We start from the raw sequence: 22,538 nt of genomic DNA, 5'->3' as shown, positions 1-22,538 counted from the left end.
TATATATATATATATATATAAAGACATAGACAAAACATGAGTGTTTTAATCTGTCACCTTATTACAAAAAAATAAATAAAGTAACAATAATTTTGGAAAAAAGGAAAGGTTAGGTTTAAAAATCACAGTACTCGCTGAATTCTTTTTCTGAATATGTATTTTTATTTTCATTTTTATTCTATAACTACCACTGTTTAATTTGTTATTTGGACATTTTACATTTTATACATTTTATACATTTTACTTTGCATGTTTTAATCTGTCTTATCTCATCATGTTCTAATACAGAAAGGAACTTTCCAGGAAGTTCTGACCATTTTATGAAAAATCATGCCACTCCCAGGGCAAGGTGTTCAAATCTGCTTTCAGTTTTGGGGTATAAATTCTGATCATATCTAGCAGCAACAGAAATACCACAGACATCACCATGAACACTTGTCCTAGCTTTGAGCACATTTGGTAAGCAATTATGACATTTTATATTTTTTTTCACTGTCGGTTTATTTTTGTTGATTTGTTTTCAAAAATACAAAACTTTGCATTTACTTTTCCATTTTCCAAGATTAAATGGATGTTTTATTTATATTAATATAAAATAAAAGAAATAAATATGTTACTGTATTTGCCTACATATTTTTAAAAATATATATTTCTTGATGTGTTCAGCAACCTTGTCTGATAATTAAATTGTATTATGTTTATTGCTTGTGGAAATAGTAGAAATATCCTACCCCCACACTGGGACATTTACTAATTTACAAACCTCTTCTTAATATCTGACTGATGAAGTTGTATATGATTAATTTCTCCTTTATACAAAAATAACTGAGGTAGATAGCCAAAGCATTTGTCTGGGGTATATGTGAGGCAGTAAAAAGGTTTATCTTATTTGTGATTCTTGGTATTGCTCTGCTCATATCTTTTGTTCTATTAAATTATTTGTTGATGTACAGTATATGTGCTATTTTCTTTTTAAGAAAGAAATTATTCTGTGCTATTTGGGGAGCACAGAATGTTCTCTGTTTCAGCGAAGCATGTGTTGTTGATACCCACAGATAGAATGGAAAGGTATAAGTGTTTTATTGGTATTAATTCTACCTTTTTGTTATATGCAGTATCCTCTGGTATACCTTTATATGTGGTATGCTACTTTAAATGTCGTACCAGTTTAAAACCTCTTACGGGTCACGGCACGGAAGTCAAAGTCACCACTAGGGGATGACCCAGAAACAAGCTTCAATTCAACTTTAAAGCATCAAATCCTCCAAAAACACGAAAAAACCTATTTACCTAGTAAAGTTTATACTCTCAATATTTTTGTAAGCCCACACACAAAGCATAATGATTCACAGCCTTCATACTATTAGTTTAATTTTTTGGACAAAACTGACCTAGGTGGCGCTAGACCGGTTTTTCCCTTACCTTTAGACGCGTCTCTTTCTTCACTGGGGTAATATATTCCAACACAAATAATCCACAAAAATACACACAGGTCCAAGGAATTGAAATCTGTAAGCCTTTTAATCCAAAACGCTCTGGTTGCGCCGCAAATATTCCGTTAGTGTTCTGAAAACTGGAAACAGAAGTGCTCCATCATCTCGTTTTGCCGCTCTAACTCCTAATTGGGATATTAAAAAATTCAAAGTCTACATCATATTTATAGCCCAGGTCCTAACGAATCAAATAAGCCCTCATTTGAGCCAATCGGTGCTTGTATGGCAGAGATAGACGGCTGAGAAGCCAATGGTGGCATGACCTCATTTTTGGGAACCCGCTTTTGACTGACAATTACTCCTTCCAATAGCAATGAATTGGGCTGGGACCTATACAGCTGTTTAGCCAATAAGCAGACGATTCCAACGGTATGCGACATGCCGTATGTTCTTTGACTGTGTCTGCGTGAACTGGATGCGCAGAAGAATTCTTGCGTAATCCCTGACCTTTTGTCCCTCTCACAGCTCAGGGTGTCAAGTTACAGGCCTGTTTTCACACCAGAGTGATAGAGAAATAGTCTAGGCTTGTTTATGGCCTTTCAGACTGAGCCTGCAGCCTTTTATTTCAAAGTTATATAGTAAACAAGTACACAAAAACGCTGCACCCGACGACCAGGGCCGTAGAAAAATATTCATATAAAATCCATTTTTGGGTCTTTTGACTTGAATTTTTTTTTGGTGAAAGCCAAGACATGTGGCTATGACTCTCAGTTGTTGTTTTGTCCCTAGCATGTTCCAGAAAAATAAGATTAATCAGTTTATCAGAAAAACAACCCAGGTGGACAGGAAAATCTGCATTCAAACCCCTGTAACTTTGTGCCAGTAAGGCCTAGAATCAATCTGAATTCTAGTTTCTGAAACTAGAGAATCTCTTCTTTTAAATGAGACCAGGCTCACCCCTGTGTGTCAAAGTATGTGGGAGCTGTACCACTTTTTGTTGGGCAATGCATATAGGCGGAGGTCCATAAGAGGTTAAACTGCTGAAAAAAGGAGTAGCTTTGCCCAGGAAATTTGAAGAATGGCTTTGGAGAAGCAATCAGTGACGGAGGTGTAACCTTGTGGTAACCATGTGGTGTATCCTTGATATTCCAGTAGATCAGTTATAAAATCTATCAGTATGTGATGCCAGGGATGATGGGATATGGGCAGGGGTTGCAACAGGACAGTGGGAGGGCATAACAGTTCTTTCCTGTGCACATATCTGTCAGTATTGGACAAACTGGGTCTATTCATGGTTTAGAGAAGGCCACCAGAATCTATTCCTCACTAAAGTAATGGAACATTGTGTATGGGGGAGTCCTGAGTCACGTATGAGCACGTACGACTGCACTGAAAGTTCAGCTCCAATCGCATCATCAAGTTTGCTGATGACACAACTGTGATCGGTCTCATCAGCAACAACGATGAAACTCACAACAGAGAGGAAGTGGCTCAGCTAGGTAAATGGTGTGAAATAAATAACCTGTCCCTTAATGTTGAGAAGACAAAGGAGGTTGTGATGGACTTCAGGAGAAACTCCATTGAGCACCGTCCACTGACCATCAATAACACAACAGTTGGCAACAGGGTTGGCAATACAAAATTCCTGGGGGTGCATATCACAGAGAATCTCACCTGGTCCACCAACACACGGTCACTCTCCAAGAAGGCACATCAGCGGCTGCACTTTCTCCGCCGACTGAAGAGGGCATGTCTCCCTTCACCCATCCTCACCACCTTCTGCAGAGGAACCATTGCGAGTGTGTTGATGGACTGCATCACTGTATGGCACGGGAACTGCAGTGCAGCTGATCGCAAGATCCTTTAGAGGATAGTGAACGCAGCCGTAAAGATCATCGCCGCCCTTCTCCCTTGATCGAGGACATCTTCTTGAAGCGATGCCTCAGCAGGGCCAAAAGCATGGCGGGGGCCCCCACCCATCCCTCCTACAAATTCTTTCAGCTTCTACCATCAGGAAGAAGGTACAGGAGCATTAGAGCCCGCTTCGCTAGACTGCGGAACAGTTTCTTCCCCCAAGCTGTGAAAGCCCTGAACTCAAACCTCCACTGCCACCCCCTCAATATACACAGGCCTCCTGTGACGTGATCCACCTGACTGCCACCAGTCACACTCTCCTCAACATTAGCTCACTGGCACATCAAAAATGTTTAAATGTTTACATGCTTATGTTGCACAACACATCTTGCACTAGTCTGCTACCAGCTGCTGACCTTGAATGCTTCCTGTTGCACATGTACAATATCAAGGAAGCATTGTAGAGTCTTCATATCTATATTTACTGCTTGAGTGTATATTCTTTTGTGTAATTAAATTATAAATGTCTTGTTTAATTGTTTAATGTCTGTATGGATGTTGCACCGTTTGACCTGTGAGACACATCTCGTTCCACTGCATGTCTCAACATGTAGTGAAATGACAAATAAATAAACTTGAAATTGTTTCTCTACAATCATCCATTATGCAGTTCTCCTCTGTGCAAAATTGGTTGATGCCTTTTTACTGATGTAGATGAAGTGATAGTGATGTCTAAAATCCTCTGTGAAACTGTTTTATAATGAAATATAATGGAATAATTATTCCTATTAACCTTTTCTGTAGAACTGCAAGCAGGATCTATATAAAGAAACACTTCTTTTTTTATATACAGGTCTAAATATTGTAGTGATCATGTTTTGTATTTTCTCTCTATAGGTATTTCTGAAAATCAATATTCATCAATAAATGTATTGATGGCAGATGATACAGAGAAAAGTATGTCATACACATTAGCAATTTGAGTATTGCATGTTTATTGAAATATCTATCTGTGTTTGTTATTGATTAATTACATATGCTCCTATACTTAATTTTGATTAACTCTACTTGCCACCTGATTAATTGACTTGTTTCCTTCAGTAAAAGGCGGTGGATCAGGATCAGTAAAGATGGAGTCAAGGCAGCAAAATGGTTAGTATAAACTGAGCTGGTCACAATAATGCAAAAGAGGGGGAAGAGAGAATCTCAGAATCACTTTTAATTCCACTGTATTTTTATTTTACTTTATTAAAGGTAAGGTCTCCGATATTTGAGAAATCCTTCAGAAAACTAAGTCGGGGCAATAAGTTAAAAAAAAATCAAAACAAACGTGCAGCCAATAAGCTGAAAGGGGCATGTCTTGTCAATATGAGCGAAGAGAAATGTCACACATAAATATGCACATGTGTGACATTAGCAGAAAGTGGTATTAACACTGACATGGAGAATAAAAACAAAGAAAGAAAGCAAAGAAAGGCTTACGATTAGGCAAGAAGTAGGACTGTGTTAATATAGGATCAGCTTTCCAGTGCTGGAGAGAACTGAAGGAGCAGGAAGTTGGCCGCATATTCACAGATTGGAGTTTCCCGAGTCAATAACTCCTGAGCTAAACGCTCTTACTACACAAATAACACCTCTTTTCTATCATAGTAATGTAGTTTGGTTTTGGTTGCCTAACGCAGTTTTCAGAAGCATTTCTCAAATATCGGAGACCCTACCTTTAAGTGATTTGAACAGTATTACTAGGTTAAAACATGGAATATCCACAATGTCTACAATAACCTGACTATTTAGAATACTGAAATAGTGAAAAACAAAAGTAATATTTGAAATGGTATATATTTCTCTTCAAGGATACTAACAAATGTTACCATATACTGCAAGTACACCAGACTACTTGCCTTCAGGTGCATGCATTAGCCATTTAATAATTGTACTAATACATTATACTTGTATAATATAAAAAAATAAAGTACAACTCTTGTAATATACATTACTATGTTTGTATGAACTTACGCATATATGAATGACTGTGCAAATTAGCAGATCTGGAAACCAGATATTTAAAAAAAAATTGGTATTAATTTTATATATATTCATTTTTACATTCAGGTCATCTTGAATTTCTGAGAACACTAGGGCTTAATAATTACTACCCAAACATGCTGACTCTGAAGTCTTTGCTGGAGATCAACAATGCCAGTTTATCTAATAAAAAGGTTCAGACACTGCACGAGATACCAGAGGCTTTCCTACGCAAGCTGCTAATGGTTAATTCAAATTCACGATCTGTAATATGTGCACCTGGTGAAAATAAGGAAACAAATGATTTATTTGCTGTACAGAGCTGTGATTCTACCCCAAATCTTCTTGATCTCCACGCTGCACTCTTCGCCTGTGCTGACAGTTTTCTTCAGCAAGAAATGGCACTAAAAATGTCAATGTGTCAGTTTGCAGTGCCATTTGTGTTACCTCAAGGAGTTCAAAAACAATTCACTCTGATGTTATGGGCTCTTAGGTCTATCCTGATAGAATGGCGCCCACAGTCAATGACAGAATCTAAAGGGTTTGTTGAAGACAGTGTTGTTCATGCAAAAATTCCTATGATATCATTTGTAAGGCTAAGCAACTGCAGCTTGTCCAAGTCATTGGTTTTGAACAAAGTGCTCAACAATTCACAGCAAAACCATGACTTCTTTTGCCATCGAGAAATGATTGGAGGAACTGCTCCAAGATTCATCTCTAATGGCATGGTTGAAATATGCTGGAGTCTGCCATGTGGAAAAAACATTGATGTCTTTCCTGAGCCAGTGGCTTTTGCTAATTTAAGAGGAGATGTTTGCACATTCGAAACCCAATTTAGTTTCCTTTCTCAGGTGTCAACAGCTGTCTTTGTGTTCCTAGACAGTATTGATGAAAATGAGCAAGGGTTGTTTGCCTCTTTACAAGAAATGAAGTCCAAATGCTTTCTTGTGGTCAACACTCAGGGAAATATGAGTGAGAAAATAAAGTCATCAATTAAAGCAGCAGTTGATACTCTGCAACTGGAAAGAGATCACATCATTCTGAAAAGCCAAACCATGAATGTGGCAACATTCTCAATGACGATCAGTTCTGCCATTACTAAAGTGCTAGAGGACCCTAACCCTAGATCATATGAAATGGAGGCTATGAAGAAAATTGCTCAAAAATTAGACCTTAGCATTGATGAAAGTGACAGCAGAGCCTGTGTGTTAGCAGAGGAAAGCGCAGAGGAAATCAGGAAAAGTATTGGAGTTCGTCGCACAGTGGAATATAAAGAAAAACGACTACCACTGCAAGGTAAAAATTGGAAAAGACTGGCTCAGATAGAAAAAGAGCAATGCCGATTACAGCATTCAGGGGTGTTGAGTTTGGAGGAGTATAAGGTCCAACTTCAAATGGAGAAAGATTCAATTAGAGAAATACAAAGCAAGTTTAAGATTACAGAAACGATGGACATCTTAATAAAGGCATTGTCATCCTCAGATGATATCGAGCGAGCCTTTTTTCTCAGATGGTTGGGACTAAAACTGGACATGCGATCACGCAAACACATGACAGAACTTAGGCACAAATACAGAGAGTGTGAACAAAAGAAAGACAAAGATGCTGTAGCCACATTAGACCAGGAGCTGATCGATTCTTCTCTTGGCATCGAGCATTACATGAGAGAGCTGGGACAAATCTATGAGGCTGCTTCATTTGGTTCAACTAACATGTCTGAAAAAATTCTTAATCTTCCTACTCTGGCTGCCAAAGTGCTTCTGTCTGGGTTTCCTCTTGAACTACTTGATGGAGATGCATCAAATATCCCAGAGAAATGGGTAAGTGATGTTCTCATGGAGCTTCACAAGATGGTTGGGGAAAAGAGCCGTTTACTGGTTCTGACAGTGTTAGGGGTTCAGAGTACTGGTAAATCAACACTACTCAACACTATGTTTGGAGTTCAGTTTGCAGTAAGCAGTGGACGATGCACACGTGGAGCATACATGATTCTCCTACCTGTGGGTGAAGACTTGAAGGAAGAGTTACTTTGTGACTTTGTCCTTCTGATTGATACAGAGGGTTTGAAATCACCAGCACTGGCACAACTGGAAGACAGTTATGAGCATGACAATGAACTGGCCACATTTGTGATTGGTCTTAGTGATGTAACCATCATAAATGTAGCAATGGAGAATTCCACAGAGATGAAGGATGTCTTGCAGATAGCAGTTCATGCTTTTTTACGGATGAAGGAAATTGGCAAAAAAACAGTCTGCCACTTTGTTCATCAAAATGTTGGTGGTGTATCAGCACATGAGAAAAACATGACGAACAAAAAAAACCTCATGGACCAGTTAAATGAGATGACACTGATTGCAGCTGAGATGGAAAAGCAACCTCATGTGAAGAAATTCACTGATGTTTTGCATTACGATGTGGAAAAGAATAACTGGTATATACCAGGCCTATGGCATGGCACTCCACCAATGGCACCAGTTAATACAGGCTACAGTGTTGCTGTTCTTGATTTTAAGAAAAACCTTTTGGAGATGCATAAAGAAAAAAAGGATGAAAATCCCTTTCAGATTCCAGAGTTCCTGAAATGGATGAGTAGCTTGTGGAAGGCAGTGAAGTTTGAGAATTTCATATTCAGTTTCAGAAACACTCTTGTGGCCCATGCCTATGACAACTTATGCAAAGAGTTTTCAGACTGGGAATGGTCTTTCAGAAGACACATATTGACTTTGATTACTAATGCAGAGGTTCAACTGTCTAACGCTGAAACAAGTTCTATTACAGAAGTCGCTGAAACACTGAAGGAAAACTTGTACAAAGAGATTGGTGTTCAAACCACATTAATAACTGAAAAACTGAAAGACTACTATAAACAGAGGGACCGTTATGTGCATTTGGTGGAAAAGTACAAAGCTGATTTTACTAATAACATTAAATCTCTGCATGGTGAAATTACAGATGAAGTGAGAAAGACAATTGAATATGCTCTTGAGATGAGAATAAGCAAGAAGAAAGTAGAAGACATACAGAATAAGCAATCTGAAATAATTAAACACAAAATCCTGCAACTACTGCAAAACTACAAAGATCGCAAAGATGAGGTGACTGATGAGGACCTCAAAGCAGATTTTGAAAGCATGTGGAGCCGTGAGGTGGGAAATGTCACAGGTCTTACAAAAAAAGATGTTCCTCGGGAAATTTTTTTGAAGCTTCGTTCAAGTTTTGGACATCGTAATGTGACACAATATCTGCAGACAATTATGACATTGACAGAATATGGGCAAGAAGAGTTCAAGGCCAAGAAAGAACATGTGAAACTGGGACAGTTAAAAGGTTTAGTTTATGCACACCGTAGTGTAAAGCAAGATCTACAGAATATGGCAGATAATGCCATTTCCAGTTGCAACAAAATGATTGAACAGTTTACACAATCCAAAGGTGATTACCAAGCTATGTTTACCAAAGATCTGCTTGATGAACTTGAAGATCAACTCAAAAGAGCAGGCACCAAATATACTACAAAATTTGAGTTTGACCTGAAATTGCACATTTGTGGCATTGCCTCTCGAAAATTCACAGAGATGCACAAGAAGTATCTCACTGAGCAAGATCCATTAACACATATACAGAAATTTAAGAAGCAGTATCTCTCCGATTTCATTGATTTGTACAGAATGAATGACCAGTGCCAAAGGAAAGCTAAAGAATTCACTCAGGTCTGTCTCAAACCAGCAGTGACTGAGTACATCAACCAGTCCATCGGACCTGACATTGTTGATGCAGTTTTGGAGAATATATCTACTGCATATAGTTCACGATCACTATTTCAGTACACCATTCAGAAGGAACTGCTGGAAAAATCAAATTTCAATGAATTTGAGAAATACATTTTACATTATGAGAATTATGTGAATGACTGGATATACAATCACATTGTTGGATGCTTTTCCAAAGACTTATCTCTGCAAAAATTAAAAATGAAGAAGGTGGAAATAATAATTAAACAGCTCAGTGAATCAGTAGAAACATCTAAAATGGAAGACAATGGGTCTCCTTTGCCCAATACTGTAGAAGGTTGCAAACATTTGATTAAGAATCTTTGCAAAACTATGAGTGATGTCATCGCAATACCCATGAGCACAGTGGACAATGTCCTGTTTCAGAACACAAGCTGTTGTGATCCATTCACCAAAAGCCTCCGTGAATGTATTGGTGACCTGAAACAGCAAATATCAAAGGAGATCTCAGAGTCAACTGATATCAAAGAGACACTGAAAAATGTGTCAGTAAAACCCCAGGATGAACTTTTCAGGAGGGTGTTTGGATGTGGAGTGCAGTGTCCATTTTGCAAAACACCATGTGAGGCAGGAGGAAAGGAACATCAGCTACACCATGCAGCTGTGCACAGACCAAAAGGTGTTGGCATGTACAGATACATAAATAATAATATCCTTTGTGAAGAGATCTGCACATCTAGTGTTCATGGCAATGGGACATTTCAAAATCATGACACAAATTTCCAACCTCACCCCTTCAAAGACTACCGGAAATATTACCCAGACTGGCATATTGCACCTGACATGTCAATAGAAGCCTCAGATTACTGGAAGTATGTGCTGGTGACATTCAATAAGGAATTTGCTGACAGTTATAAAGCATTGCCAGCTGTTTATCCTGATGTGTGGAATCAAATCACTAAAGATCAGGCTTTTAATAGTCTGAAGCTCATGTTTAATATTAAATAATCGACAACTGTCAAAATTTCACTGCAAACATATTGGCATTTGTGAAGAAGACAAACTCCATCACTCACAGTTGCATCACTAATGTTATTGCTCAGGTGAAGCAGAAACTGGAGCACTAGTTATACATGACAGTTCTTTTTACCTACTTTTATCAAAATATACATAGAATCAGTGTTTTTAAAACTAGGATTTAGGGGGATTTAAATGTATTATAATTACATTATATCTGTATGTCTATAATGATACATTTTTTAATGTGTAGTAAATATTTAGTCATTTTCATTTTTGGATTATTTCATTGACTGTGATGTTAATTCAAATGTTATAAATGTTTATTAATCATTTGGTTACAACTGTTTACTTTGTTATACATGTTACTGTTATGGTGAGTAATTTTGTCTGATATTCAAATGAATGCATTATTCAGAATATATTGTATGAAGGTAAGAACATATTCATGATCTAACTGCATAAACGATTTATACCAGAACAATATCAATCTGTCACTCAAAACTGGCCGCAATGGCAAATGTCAATGCAAGGTGATTTACAAATAAACCAATAAAAATGATGAGATGAATAGTTAGCCCATATATTTGTTCTATTCAACAAATCCACCAATGGTTAACACATAACACATGAGACAAAGGACAGTATGCGGGTGAAAGCATTAGGCAAGATAATAAACAAAAATATTTCTCTGAGTCCCAAAAACTATATATAATACATTACAAATGCTTTTACTATATTGTATGCAAAGTATAAATAAATGTTGGTTTAATTATTTCTCTTATTCTTATATCACATTTTTTAAATGTAGCACCTGCATAAATTGATCTACATTGACTTTAACAAATTTCATCAGTAGTAAGGATATATTTTATTAAAAGGCTATTTTACAACCCAAGCAAAGGAAGATGCTTTATGCAAAAGTCTTGTCAGAATTCTGAACAATTACAAGATAAAACCAATAGAAATTATCAATTATTAGAAAAAACACACAGCTCATGTGGGTCTACATAAATAATCCATGCCAGGATGGTGTGAGGTGACACACAATGAAGTGTAAGAGCACAGAGTTGTGTGTGTCATTACACTTGTACCCCAACAATTTGGCAGCTAATACAATGGTTCAGGGGCGTAGCCATCATTTAAAAAGTGTGTGTGTGTGTGGGGGGGGGGGACGGACGGACGGACGAAATGTCTAGTGTTATCTGTTTTTTTTTTTCAGTTAACCCTTGTGTAAATGACAGGTTTTATTTTTAATCATGATTTTTTTAATCATGCTTTATATGCATTATGATTATATATGATTATAAAACAGAAAGAAAGAAAGAAAGAAAAAAAGAAAGAAAGAAAGAAAGAAATAGAACAGCTTGCCATTGGGACAGTACCCTTAAAAGGACATCTTTGTACCTTATTTAACCCCAAAAATGTATAGTTGTACATTAAGGTACACATTGGTACTCTAAGGCAGTAATGTGTACCCTTTTGAGTATAAAGTACAAAGATGTCCTTATAATGGAACTAAGAGTATATTGTTTACATATTTCAAATTGTATTTTGTGTATGCACAGTACCTGGCACACAGTAATGGATACTTGCACATTCAAATAATACTTCATTCTGTTCTCTTCTGTTCTTTATATTTCAGGAATAAAACAAGTAATTCAAAACAAACTATTGAAAGAAATAGGAGGGTTTTAATAACACACTTGTTAAAACAAAAGACGTTATAAAAGAGTTCATATAACGTTTGTCAAAACAGCTATTTTTCCTTATAATCCTTTAAATGAAAACATTTTTATAAAAAAGGAGTGAAGCGTTTTTTCCCCGCTTGAGCTCATCGTAACCGAATACTGGACCGCGGGTCGAGCTACAGTACTGGGGGCGCGTGATGATGACGTGACAAGTGAGTGACTGATTGCCGTGACCTGATTGCCGTGAACGTCATGTATAGACAAACTTTCTTGTCTCTTTGAACTTTAAATCACTCTGCATTTATATACATATACCTCAACATGTGGTGAACACATCTCTCCACTAAAAAAGTGAGGGGGACGAATTTACTTTTTATAAAAAGTGCGGTGTGGGGGGGGTTTATTTGCAACAAAAATGATTAAATGCATTTATTTTTAAAAGGTGTCCACATACAGGTGAGTTGTAAATACAATAAAAATCTAAAAATGAATAAAAATCAAAACTACAAAGCGTAAGATAAAGACAAAGCCAGACAAAGAGAGATTCAAAAAACCCTTATGAGTGAATTAATATCAAGGTCTGTGACGTTGCCCGGTAACGCGCAACTGGGGCCCCGCCCTGGAGCCAGGCCCGGGGTTGGGGCTCGCATGCGAGCGCCTGGAGGCCGGGTCTTGCCCCACGGGGCCCGGCCGGGCTCAGCCCGAAAGAGCGACGTGGGGCCGATCTCCTGTGGGCCCACCACCTGCAGGACCGTAAGGGGCCGGTGCAATGTGGATTGGGTGGCAGTCGAAGGCGGGGGCCTCGGCGACCCAATCCCAAGACATGGAATCTGGCATTAGGGACATGGAATGTCACCTCGCTGGGGGGGAAGGAGCCTGAGCTGGTGTGGGAGGTTGAGAGATACCGACTAGATATAGTTGAGCTCACCTCCACACACAGCTTGGGCTCTGGAATCCAACTCCTTGAGAGAGGCTGGACTCTCTACTACTCTGGAGTTGCCCATGGTGAGAGGCAGCGGGCTGGTGTGGGCTTGCTCATAGCCCCCCAGCTCAGCAACCAACGAGAGGGTCGTTTCCCTGCGCCTTCGGGTCGGGGATAGGTCTCTCATGGTCATTTGTGCTTATGGGCCAAATGGCAGTGTAGAGTACCCGACCTTCTTGGCGTGTCTGGAAGGGGTGCTGGAACGTGCTCCGACCGGGCACTCCGTCGTTGTACTGGGGGACTTCAACGCTCACGTGGGCAGTGACAGTGACACCTGGAGGGGCGTGATTGGGAGGAATGGCCCCCCCTGACCTGAACCCGAGTGGTGTTTTGTTATTGGACTTCTGTGCTAGTCACAGTTTGTCCATAACGAACACCATGTTCAAGCATAAGGGTGTCCATCAGTACACATGGCACCAGGACACCCTAGGTCGGAAGTCGATGATCGACTTTGTGGTTGTTTCATCTGACCTCCGGCCGACACTCCGGAGGCGGAGCTGTCAACTGATCACCACCTGGTGGTGAGATGGATCCAATGGCGGGGGAGGAAGTTGGACCGACTTGGCAGACCCAAACGTACTGTGAGGGTCTGCTGGGAACGTTTGACAGAGTCTCCGGTCAGAGAGATCTTCAACTCCCACCTCCGGCAGAGCTTCAATCAGATCCCGAGGGAGGTTGGAGACATTGAGTCCGAGTGGACCATGTTCTCCAGCTCCATTGTCGACGAGGCCGCTCGGAGCTGTGGCCGTAAGGTCTCCGGTGCCTGTTGTGGTGGCAATCCCCGAACCCGGTGGCGGACCCCGGAAGTAAGGGATGCCGTCAAGCTGAAGAAGAAGTCCTATCGAGCCTGGTTGGCTCGGGGGACTCCGGAGGCAGCTGATAGGTATCGAAAGGCCAAGCGAGCTTCAGCCTGGGTGGTTACGAAGGCAAAAACTCGGGTCTGGGAGGAGTTCGGTGAGGCCATGGAGAAGAACTATCGGTTGGCCTCAAAGAAATTCTGGCAAACCGTCCGGCGCCTCAGGAGGGGGAAGCAGTGCCCTGCTCACACTGTTTACAGTGGGAGTGGGAATCTGCTGACTTTGACTGGGGTCATCCTCGGACAGTGGAAGGAATACTTCGAGGATCTCATCAACCCCACCGACATGTCTTCCACTGAGGAAGCAGAGGGCGGGGGCTCAGTTGTGGACTCGTCGATTCCCCAAGCTGAGGTCACTGAGGTAGTTGAGAAGCTCCTCAGTGGCAAGGCACCGGGGGTGGATGAGATCCGCCCTGTGTACCTCAAGTCTCTGGATGTTGTGGGGCTGTCTTGGTTGACACGCCTCTGCAACATCGCATGGAGGTTGGGGACAGTGCCTCATGGACTGGCAGACTGGGGTGGTGGTCCCTCTGTTTAAGAAGGGGGACCGGAGGGTGTGTTCCAACTATAGGGGGATCACACTCGTCAGCCTCCCCGGAAAAGTCTATGCCAGGGTACTGGAGAGGAGAATTCGGCCGATAGTTTAACCTCGGATTCAGGAGAAACAATGCGAGTTTCGTCCCGGTCGTGGAACACTGGACCATCTCTATACCCTCGCCAGGTTGCTGGAGGGTTCATGGGAGTTTGCCCAACCAGTTCACATGTGTTTTGTGGATTTGGAGAAAGCTTTCGACTGTGTTCCTCGTGGTGACCTGGGGGGGGTGCTCTGGGAGTATGGGGTCCGGGGCCCTCTGTTAAGGGCTGTCCGGTCCCTATATGACCGCAGCAGGAGTTTGGTTCGCATTGCCGGCAGTAAGTCAGACTTGTTCCCGGTGCATGTTGGACTCTGGCAGGGCTGCCCTTTGTCACCGGTCCTGTGCATTACTTTTATGGACAGGATTTCTAGGCGCAGTATGGGGCCGGAGGGGGTCCAGTTTGGGGACCACAGGATTTCGTCTCTGCTTTTTGCAGATGATGTTGTCCTGTTGGCTTCCTCAAACCAGGACCTTCGGCGTGCACTGGGACGGTTTGCAGCCGAGTGTGAAGCGGCGGGGATGAGAATCAGCACCTCCAAGTCCGAGGCCATGGTTCTCAGTTGGAAAAGGGTGGCTTGCCCCCTTCAGGTTGGTGAAGAGCTCCTGCCTCAAGTGGAGCAGTTTAAGTATCTTGGGGTCTCGTTTACGAGTGAGGGAAGGATGGAGCGGGAGATCGACAGGCGGATTGGTGTATCTTCTGCAGTGATGCGGTCGATATACCGATCTGTTGTGGTGAAGAAAGAGCTGAGCCACAAGGCGAAGCTCTCTATTTACCGGTCGATCTATGTTCCTACCCTCACCTATGGTCATGAGCTTTGGGTCATGACCGAAAGGACGAGATCCCGAATACAGGCGGCCGAAATGAGTTTCCTCCGCAGGGTGGCTGGGCACTCCCTTAGAGATAGGGTGAGGAGCTCGGTCACTCGGGAGGAGCTCAGAGTAGAGCTGCTGCTCCTCCACATCGAGAGGAGTCAGCTGAGGTGGCTCGGGCATCTGTTTCGGATGCCTCATGGACGCCTCCCTGGGGAGGTGTTCCGGGCATGTCCAACAGGGAGGAGGCCCCGGGGAAGACCTAGGACACGCTGGAGGGACTATGTCTCTCGGCTGGCCTGGGAACGCCTTGGTATTCCCCCGGAAGAGCTGGAGGAAGTGTCTGGGGAGAGGGAAGTCTGGGCATCCCTGCTTAGACTGCTGCCCCCGTGACCCGGCCCCGGATAAGCGGTAGAAGAAGAAGAAGACGATGTAATTTGCAACCAACTGGCATTTTTTGAACAGGAATTCCTTTTTAATGGGACATGAACACATCCTTAACACTAGAATATACTAGTGATACTGGATTTTTTATTTTCTGGTGCAGGTCCCAAGGTGTGATTCCCCCCTGTTGAGATTTTCACAGTTCTTCAGCCCTGCTTTTGTTGTGCAAACGGCCCCATCACCTGTGAGGCCTGGCTCATTTGCATTTGTTCACTCAGAGTAGCTCAGATACAAGGCAGGCCAAACCTCTGTCTGTGATGGAAACCTTCAAGGCCTATCTATACAAAATAGTCTGTTTAATTTATATAAAAAAATTGTGTGCTAAGGTTTGTCATTGCCATAGTACATATCATATTTATACAACCCTTGTGCAGACCTGGGGTCTATTTGACTCATCTGGAAAGTTTAATGTGTCATAACTTGGGTTTCCTTCCACATATTTGCCTGAAATTTACCAGGATTGTTCCAAATTATGAACTCTGCAAGTATAATTAATCTTGTCCTCCGGGCACATTACTGGGGCAATAGGTCACACTTTTACCCTTTTCAGCGCAATGAACATACATACCTGTACAGACACAAAAATGCACACATAAAATATCCACTAACACACGCACCCAAAACACACACTCACACACCACACACACACACACACACACACACACACACACACACACACAAATTGGGCATTGCATTTCATTATGCCTTTTGATACACCTTTGCTATGCCTTTGCCTAGCAGAGGAGTGGTCAAATTTTTCCAGGTCAAATTGACTTGAATGCTTATAAAGTAAAAATTCTACAATGATCATCATTCTGTGTGATCAGCTTACATTTTGAACATTTTACACTTATGTCTATTTTGCCTACCAGATGCCATCTGATCACCCAAAAACGGGCTACACACACACACACACACACACACACACACACACACACCACTCAAAAACTTGGCATAATTTATTGTGAATAAAACTTCCTTTACACCTCTTATGCTTTTTATTATATTTAAGTTATAAACAATAAACCTCATGATATTATGCCATGATTTTAAGTAAAATAAGCAGAAATTATTAAATATTATTTTGGATAACCACTGGCTGGTGTATGTCAAACATCCGCAGGTCAAAGCTGACTGAAGCAACTAAATTCATGAATAGAAGAGAGAAAACAAATATGATTTGAATATGAAAACACAACATCTCTGTGTGTGTGTGTGTGTGTGTGTGTGTGTGTGTGTGTGTGTGTGTGTGTGTGTGTGTGTGTTTCGGCAGATCATATTTTGCCCTCTGCTTGGCAAAGGCATTTAAAAAGTGAAATATTTACAAATGTGTAGCTTTTTTTTCTGGAGGCCTAATGAGATGCAATGCCCAATTTGTATGTGTGTGTGTGTGTGTGTGTGTGTGTGTTAGTGGACATTTTGTGTGTGCATTTTTGTGTCTGTATGTATGTTCATTGCGCTGAAAAGTGCAAAAGTGTGACCAATTGCCCCACTAAATGTGGCCGGGTCAAATTGACCCGGGAGGACAAGATTAATTTTTCTTGCAAAGTTCATAATTTTTAACAATCTTGGTAAATTTCAGGCAAATATGTGGAAGGAAACCCAAGTTATGACACATTAAACTTTCCAGATGAGTCAAATAGACCCCAGGTCTGCACAAGGGTTGTATAAATATGATATGTACTATGGCAATGACAAACCTTAGCACACAATTTTTTTATATAAATTAAACAGACTATTTTGTATAGATAGGCCTTGAAGGTTTCCGTCACAGACAGAGGTTTGGCCTGCCTTGGATCTGAGCTACTCTGAGTGAACAAATGCAAATGAGCCAGGCCTCACAGGTGATGGGGCCGTTTGCACAACAAAAGGAGGAGAACAATGGAGTTGTAGGGGTGCTGGTAGGTGTGAGGTCCAGGGATTCTATGCAAAATTGCGCAGGTTTAGCAAAGCTAGTGTTAAATTCGATCCTTCCTTTTTAACAACAGAATAACAACAACAATCAATCACATCAATCTAAAAACGGAAATTATTGAATCACACAAACCTTGAAGTGATTTAACTATTGGGGAGAGAGAGAGAGAGAGAGAGAGAGAGAGAGAGAGAGATGATTTATGATTGGAGTGGGTGTAATTTATTAAGTAAAAGTTCACCTAAAAATTAAAAATTCTGTCATCATTTTCCCCACGCTCATGATGTTACAAACCTGTACAAATTTATTTGTTTTGATGAACACACATGTAGATATTTTGAGGACTGTTTGTAACCAAACCATTCATGAGCCCACGTTCCCATTTCCATAGAAAAAAATACTATGGAAGTGAATGGGGCTCATGAATGGTTTGTTTACAAACATTCCTTAAAATATCTTCCTCCATGTTCATCAAAACAAAGAAATTTAAGCAGGTTTGTAACATCCTGAGCGAGAGAAAATTAAAGAATTTTGAGCTCAGACCCCGAGCAGTGCGGGGAGGCCAGAGGACCCGTGAGCCGACACAATCGCATCCACTACCCATCTGCTCAATGTCTGCTTAGCGGCCCGGAAACCCTTCCTGTTAGGGCCGTAGCAGACGAGCAGCTGCTCCGACTTTCTCAACGGACTCGTCCTGTGGAGGTAAGTGACCAGTGCTCACACTGGACACAGTCGGTTCTGTCGTTCCTGTTCGGGGGCTGCAAACGGAGGAGGGCAGAATGCCTGCAACACAACAGGTCGTGAGGGGGCCGAAGGCACCTTCAGTACGTACCCAGGTTTCGGATAGAGAAACACTCTGGCCATGCCAGGGGCAAACTTCAGGCGAGACGGGGCCACGGACAGGGCCTGCAGCTCCCCGATCCTCTTCAGAGAGGAAATCGGCAAGAGGAAGGTGGTCTTAATAGACAGAAACCAAAGGGCCACTTCGGTCAATCGCTCGAAGGGGGGCTCCGATAGAGCCGCCAGCACAACTGCCAGATCCCAGACAGGCACTCTGGGTCGTGTCCCACCAATGGGTGCCTACCCAGCGACTGCCCTGCCGGCGGGGTGCTATATGCCGCGATTGCGGACACGTAAACCTTCAGGGTCGAGGGGGTTAATCCAGCGGCAAACTGTTCCTGTAAGAACTTCAGAACTGAGCTAATCGGGCAGTTAACTGATTCCAGGCCATGGTGCTTGCAACAGTAAATAGTCGCCATCGTGCGGCGTACGACCTCCTCGTGGAGGAAGCTCTGGAGTGGAGAAGGGTCTCTACTACCTTGGTAGAGAGGCCAGCCGCTATGAACTATGAGCTCTGGGCGGGGGTGCACCAGGGTTCTGCCCGCCTGTAGGGACACCAGATCCGCAAACCATGGCTTGCCCAGCCATTGAGGTGCTACCAGGAGGAGACGGACTCCATCCCGGCGAATTCTCTCCAGAACTCCAGGGAGCAGTGTGATGGGGGGAAAGGCGGACCTGCACCATGGCATCCAGACCTAACGGGGCTGGGTGAGAGAGAGAGAGACAACCAGAGGGGACAGTGCGAGGTCTCCCGGGTCACAAACAGATCCACCTGGGCTCTGTAGAACCTCCGCCATATGAACTCCGCCACCTCGGGGTGGAGATGCCATTCCCCAGCCCTTGGCCCCTGCCTCAACAGGGCATCTGCTCTGACATTCAACCATCCCGGGATATAAATGGCCCTCAAAGAGACGAGTCTGTCCCAAGACCACAAGAGGACCGCTCGTGCTAGCTTGTACAAAGGGCGACATCAGACGCCCCTTTGGTGGTTGCTGTAGGAGACCACCGCAGTATTGTCCGTGTGGACCAATACATGGCGATCTCGCAGGTCCAGGAGGAAGTGTTTTAACCCCAAAAACACAGCCATCATCTCCAGGCAATTTATTTGCCATGAGAGACGTGGGCCGCTCCTCAGACCCTGGGCGCAGTGGCCACTCATGACCGCACCCCACCCCGTGAGGGAAGCGTCCATCGTTAGCGTCACGCGACAACATGGAGCACCCACCCAACACGGGGCCTTGGGACAGAAACGTTCGGTCTTTCCAAACATCCAAGGCTCGAGGGGCATGCCGCAAGACCTTGATGGAATGATATGGGTTTCCCCTGAGAGAAAACCCCCTGCCCTGGAGCCACCACTGGAGGGCCCTCGTGCAGGAGGCCGAGCGGGATTTCGCTGGATGCCGCTGCCATGAGCCCTAACAGCCTCTGGAACTGCTTCACAGCGAGTGGCTGGCCTTCCCGCACTCTCCTGACCGAGGTGAGGATGACTTCGACCCGAGCAGGTGACAACCGTGCCTGCATCCCAGCCGAGTCGCATATCACGCCCAAAAAGGTGGTTCTCTGTGCTGGAGAGAGCACGCTTTGGCTCGCGTTTAGCCGAAACCCAAGCACCTTCCTACGGGCAAGGACGGCATCTCGATGCTGAATCACCTGGCGCTCTGACTGAGCCAGAATCGAACAATCATCGATGTCATTTAAAATGCGGATGCCCTGAATCCACAGCGGGGTCAGTGCTGCGTCGACGCATTTCGTGAAGAGTGAGAGTGCTAGGCCAAACGGGAAGACCCAATATTGGTAAGCTTTGCCCCTGAAAGGCAAACCCCAGGAACCTCCTCTGTGCAGGAAGGATGGAAACGTGAAAGTATGCGTCTTCCAGATCTAATGTGACGAACCAGTCCCCGGACCTGATCTGAGTCACGACCTCCTTGAGGGTGAGCATCCTGAACCTGAGCCTCTTGAGAGCGCGGTTCAAGGAGCGTAGATCTAGAATGGGACTCAACCCGCCATCCATCTTCGGAACGACAAATTACGGCCTGTAGAAGTCTGACTCTCGAACCGAGGGGGGGAATCACATCGATGGTTCCTTTCCTCAGGAGTGTGTGCACTTCTCGTTCCAGGACCAGAGCCTGCTCGGGTCCCACCAGGGTGGGACACATCCCGTTGAAACGGGGAGGAGAGGATGCGAACTGAACCTTGTAGCTGTCCTCTATGATCCGCAGGACCCACCGGGAGACTCCTGGCAGCTCCTCCCAAGCTATCAGAAAATTCCTCAGGGGAACCAGCACCTCTGCTACTGTTGACACCTCCTGAGAGGCGGTGGGTCTCCCCCATCCATACCGAGACTTTGGGCGGAAGTGGAGGGAGGTGCCTGCTGGCGGGGGGCTGTGCTCTGGAGCACATCTTGTGGCAGAGCCAATGGCCTGGTGCCCTGGTGGTTCAGGGGAGGGATGGACACAGTAACATGAGGTGTGCCCTATCCCCCCAACCATAGTCTGACAGGGTCTACGCACCACAGATGCCTTTCAGTGGCCAGTGTTTCGTGGCCCGAAGAGTCAAGTCGGCAGTCCGATTCAACTCCTCAATATCAGCGGTCCCGGAGGTAAGTTCCTCACCCAAATCTTGTAGCAGGTCGGCCTGGTATGTGTGCAACACACCCATGGTGTGGAGGCAGCCCGAGGCCTGACCTGCTGCCGCGTAAGCCTTCCCCACTAAGGCTGACGTAGCATGTAGCGGCTTAGTAGGGAACACTGGAGCCTTTAGTGATGATGCTATGCTAGGGGAGAGATAGCTAGCCAGCGTCTCTTCCACACACCGCATCACCCTGTAGCCACATGCCTTAGCCTCAACCACATTCGCGTAGAGCAAGGAGTGAAGAGGAGAAGTGCATGCCGAGTACGGGGTTTCCCAGTATCTGGACACCTCGGCCTAAAAAAAAGCGCAGGCCCTGGCACCCAGGAAGTGACACAGGACGCAGGAAACGCTCATCCAGCTTACTGGGTGCACGCTGCTTCTGCTGCTCCACCGGCCAATCTAAATCCAGCTTGGCTACGGGCTCGCTAGCATCCATCAGATCTCCTTTCTCGGAGGGAGAGACATGTAATGCCGCGCTGCTCGCGCCAGGAGAAGAAGCAGCCATCGGGCCTGCTTCTCCAAGGGAGCATGAGCTCGATTCAGCATACGAGACTGGAGAGAACTCATCCACCTCCAATCCCGCTGCAATATCGGCCCGCGAGCCCCACGAGCGCCGGCGTCACTTTGCCTCGGCAAGAGCAGGACCGGAGCCATGAGGGAAAGAGCTCTTCTCAAAGAGCGCTCTCCGAGAGTGAAGCGTGCGCATAGCCATGCGACTACAGTGCGAGCAATCGACTCCCTCGAGAGCCGATTGTGCATGCTCCACTCCCAAGCAAACAACACACCGATCATGCAAATCCTTCCCGGTAATGAAACGGGGACATGGAAAAACACACTTACTGAAATTCTGTCTGCTAGCCATCACTCGATCAGAAACACAGTATCAGAAAAACAGCGCTTACCTGAACGAGCAGAAGCTAGCATCTTGTTCATCTTGCAGCCATTTGTAGCTTCCTGTTTACGCGACATCACCCGACATCACGAACTCCTATTGGTCAGATTACACACATGGTACAGATTGCGGTCACGCAGGGGCGTTCCCATAGCGTTTCGATGCAGCTCGAGTTCCGAAAGGGAACTGCAGGTACCCGAACTTAATTAGCGCCTTCCATGCAGAGACGATCAGCCCTATACGCTCACTATGCAAGTTGCGTTGGGCCCCGCAAATTGCGCAAGACCCCGCCTCCCCCTGCCTCATTTTACAGCACGTGTTAATATTTACTGTGTAGATGACAATATGAAGCAGAGCTATCCATCTGGCCATGAAAACAGAAAAAAGAAACAAAATGAGAGTGAAATGCAAGAAGAGCAATCAGAAAAACTTATGTTCTCTTCAAGTTTGATGTCAGCGAGAGCAAATAACAGTAAAGTTAAGATGATGTGATTCTGTCTCTAGTCTCTATCTGACTAGCTACATTATCTGTGCAGTCCTGCCAGTTCGTCTCTTGGCCTGACTGTCTGTCACACAACAATTTATTGCGTGAACATTCGTGTGAATAAATGCCCAAGGGCAACGGTGTTTATAAATCTCGATAAAGCTCGATAACCGCGCCGCGTGTGAACATGCGTTCGTATGCGCATGCAATCGTGCATGAAATGACTCGCGTGCTTTCCAGCAGCAACATCTGTGTGGGGACCAGTACGAGAAGTAGCGTGATAGCACTCCTAAATGAC

The 22,538-nt window shown here is 44.0% G+C and overlaps 1 protein-coding gene across 1 annotated transcript; it reads left to right on the top strand.

Annotated features, from left to right (window-relative positions):
• The first annotated feature begins 388 nt into the window (after positions 1-388).
• On the top strand, positions 389-10,634 carry LOC113651405 (up-regulator of cell proliferation-like). The gene is made up of 4 exons (XM_027160155.2): positions 389-459; positions 4,185-4,244; positions 4,389-4,439; positions 5,400-10,634. Exons 2-4 carry the CDS (start codon positions 4,223-4,225, stop codon positions 10,052-10,054), a joined length of 4,728 nt encoding a protein of 1,575 aa, XP_027015956.1. The 5' UTR covers positions 389-459; positions 4,185-4,222; the 3' UTR covers positions 10,055-10,634.
• Positions 10,635-22,538: the final 11,904 nt, after the last annotated feature.

The sequence above is a fragment of the Tachysurus fulvidraco genome, chromosome 12 (genome assembly GCF_022655615.1).
Source record: "Tachysurus fulvidraco isolate hzauxx_2018 chromosome 12, HZAU_PFXX_2.0, whole genome shotgun sequence".
NCBI classification, from domain to species: domain Eukaryota; kingdom Metazoa; phylum Chordata; class Actinopteri; order Siluriformes; family Bagridae; genus Tachysurus; species Tachysurus fulvidraco.
The sequence above is the reverse complement of the archived record's forward strand: the minus strand, read 5'-3'. Positions and strand labels throughout refer to the sequence as shown.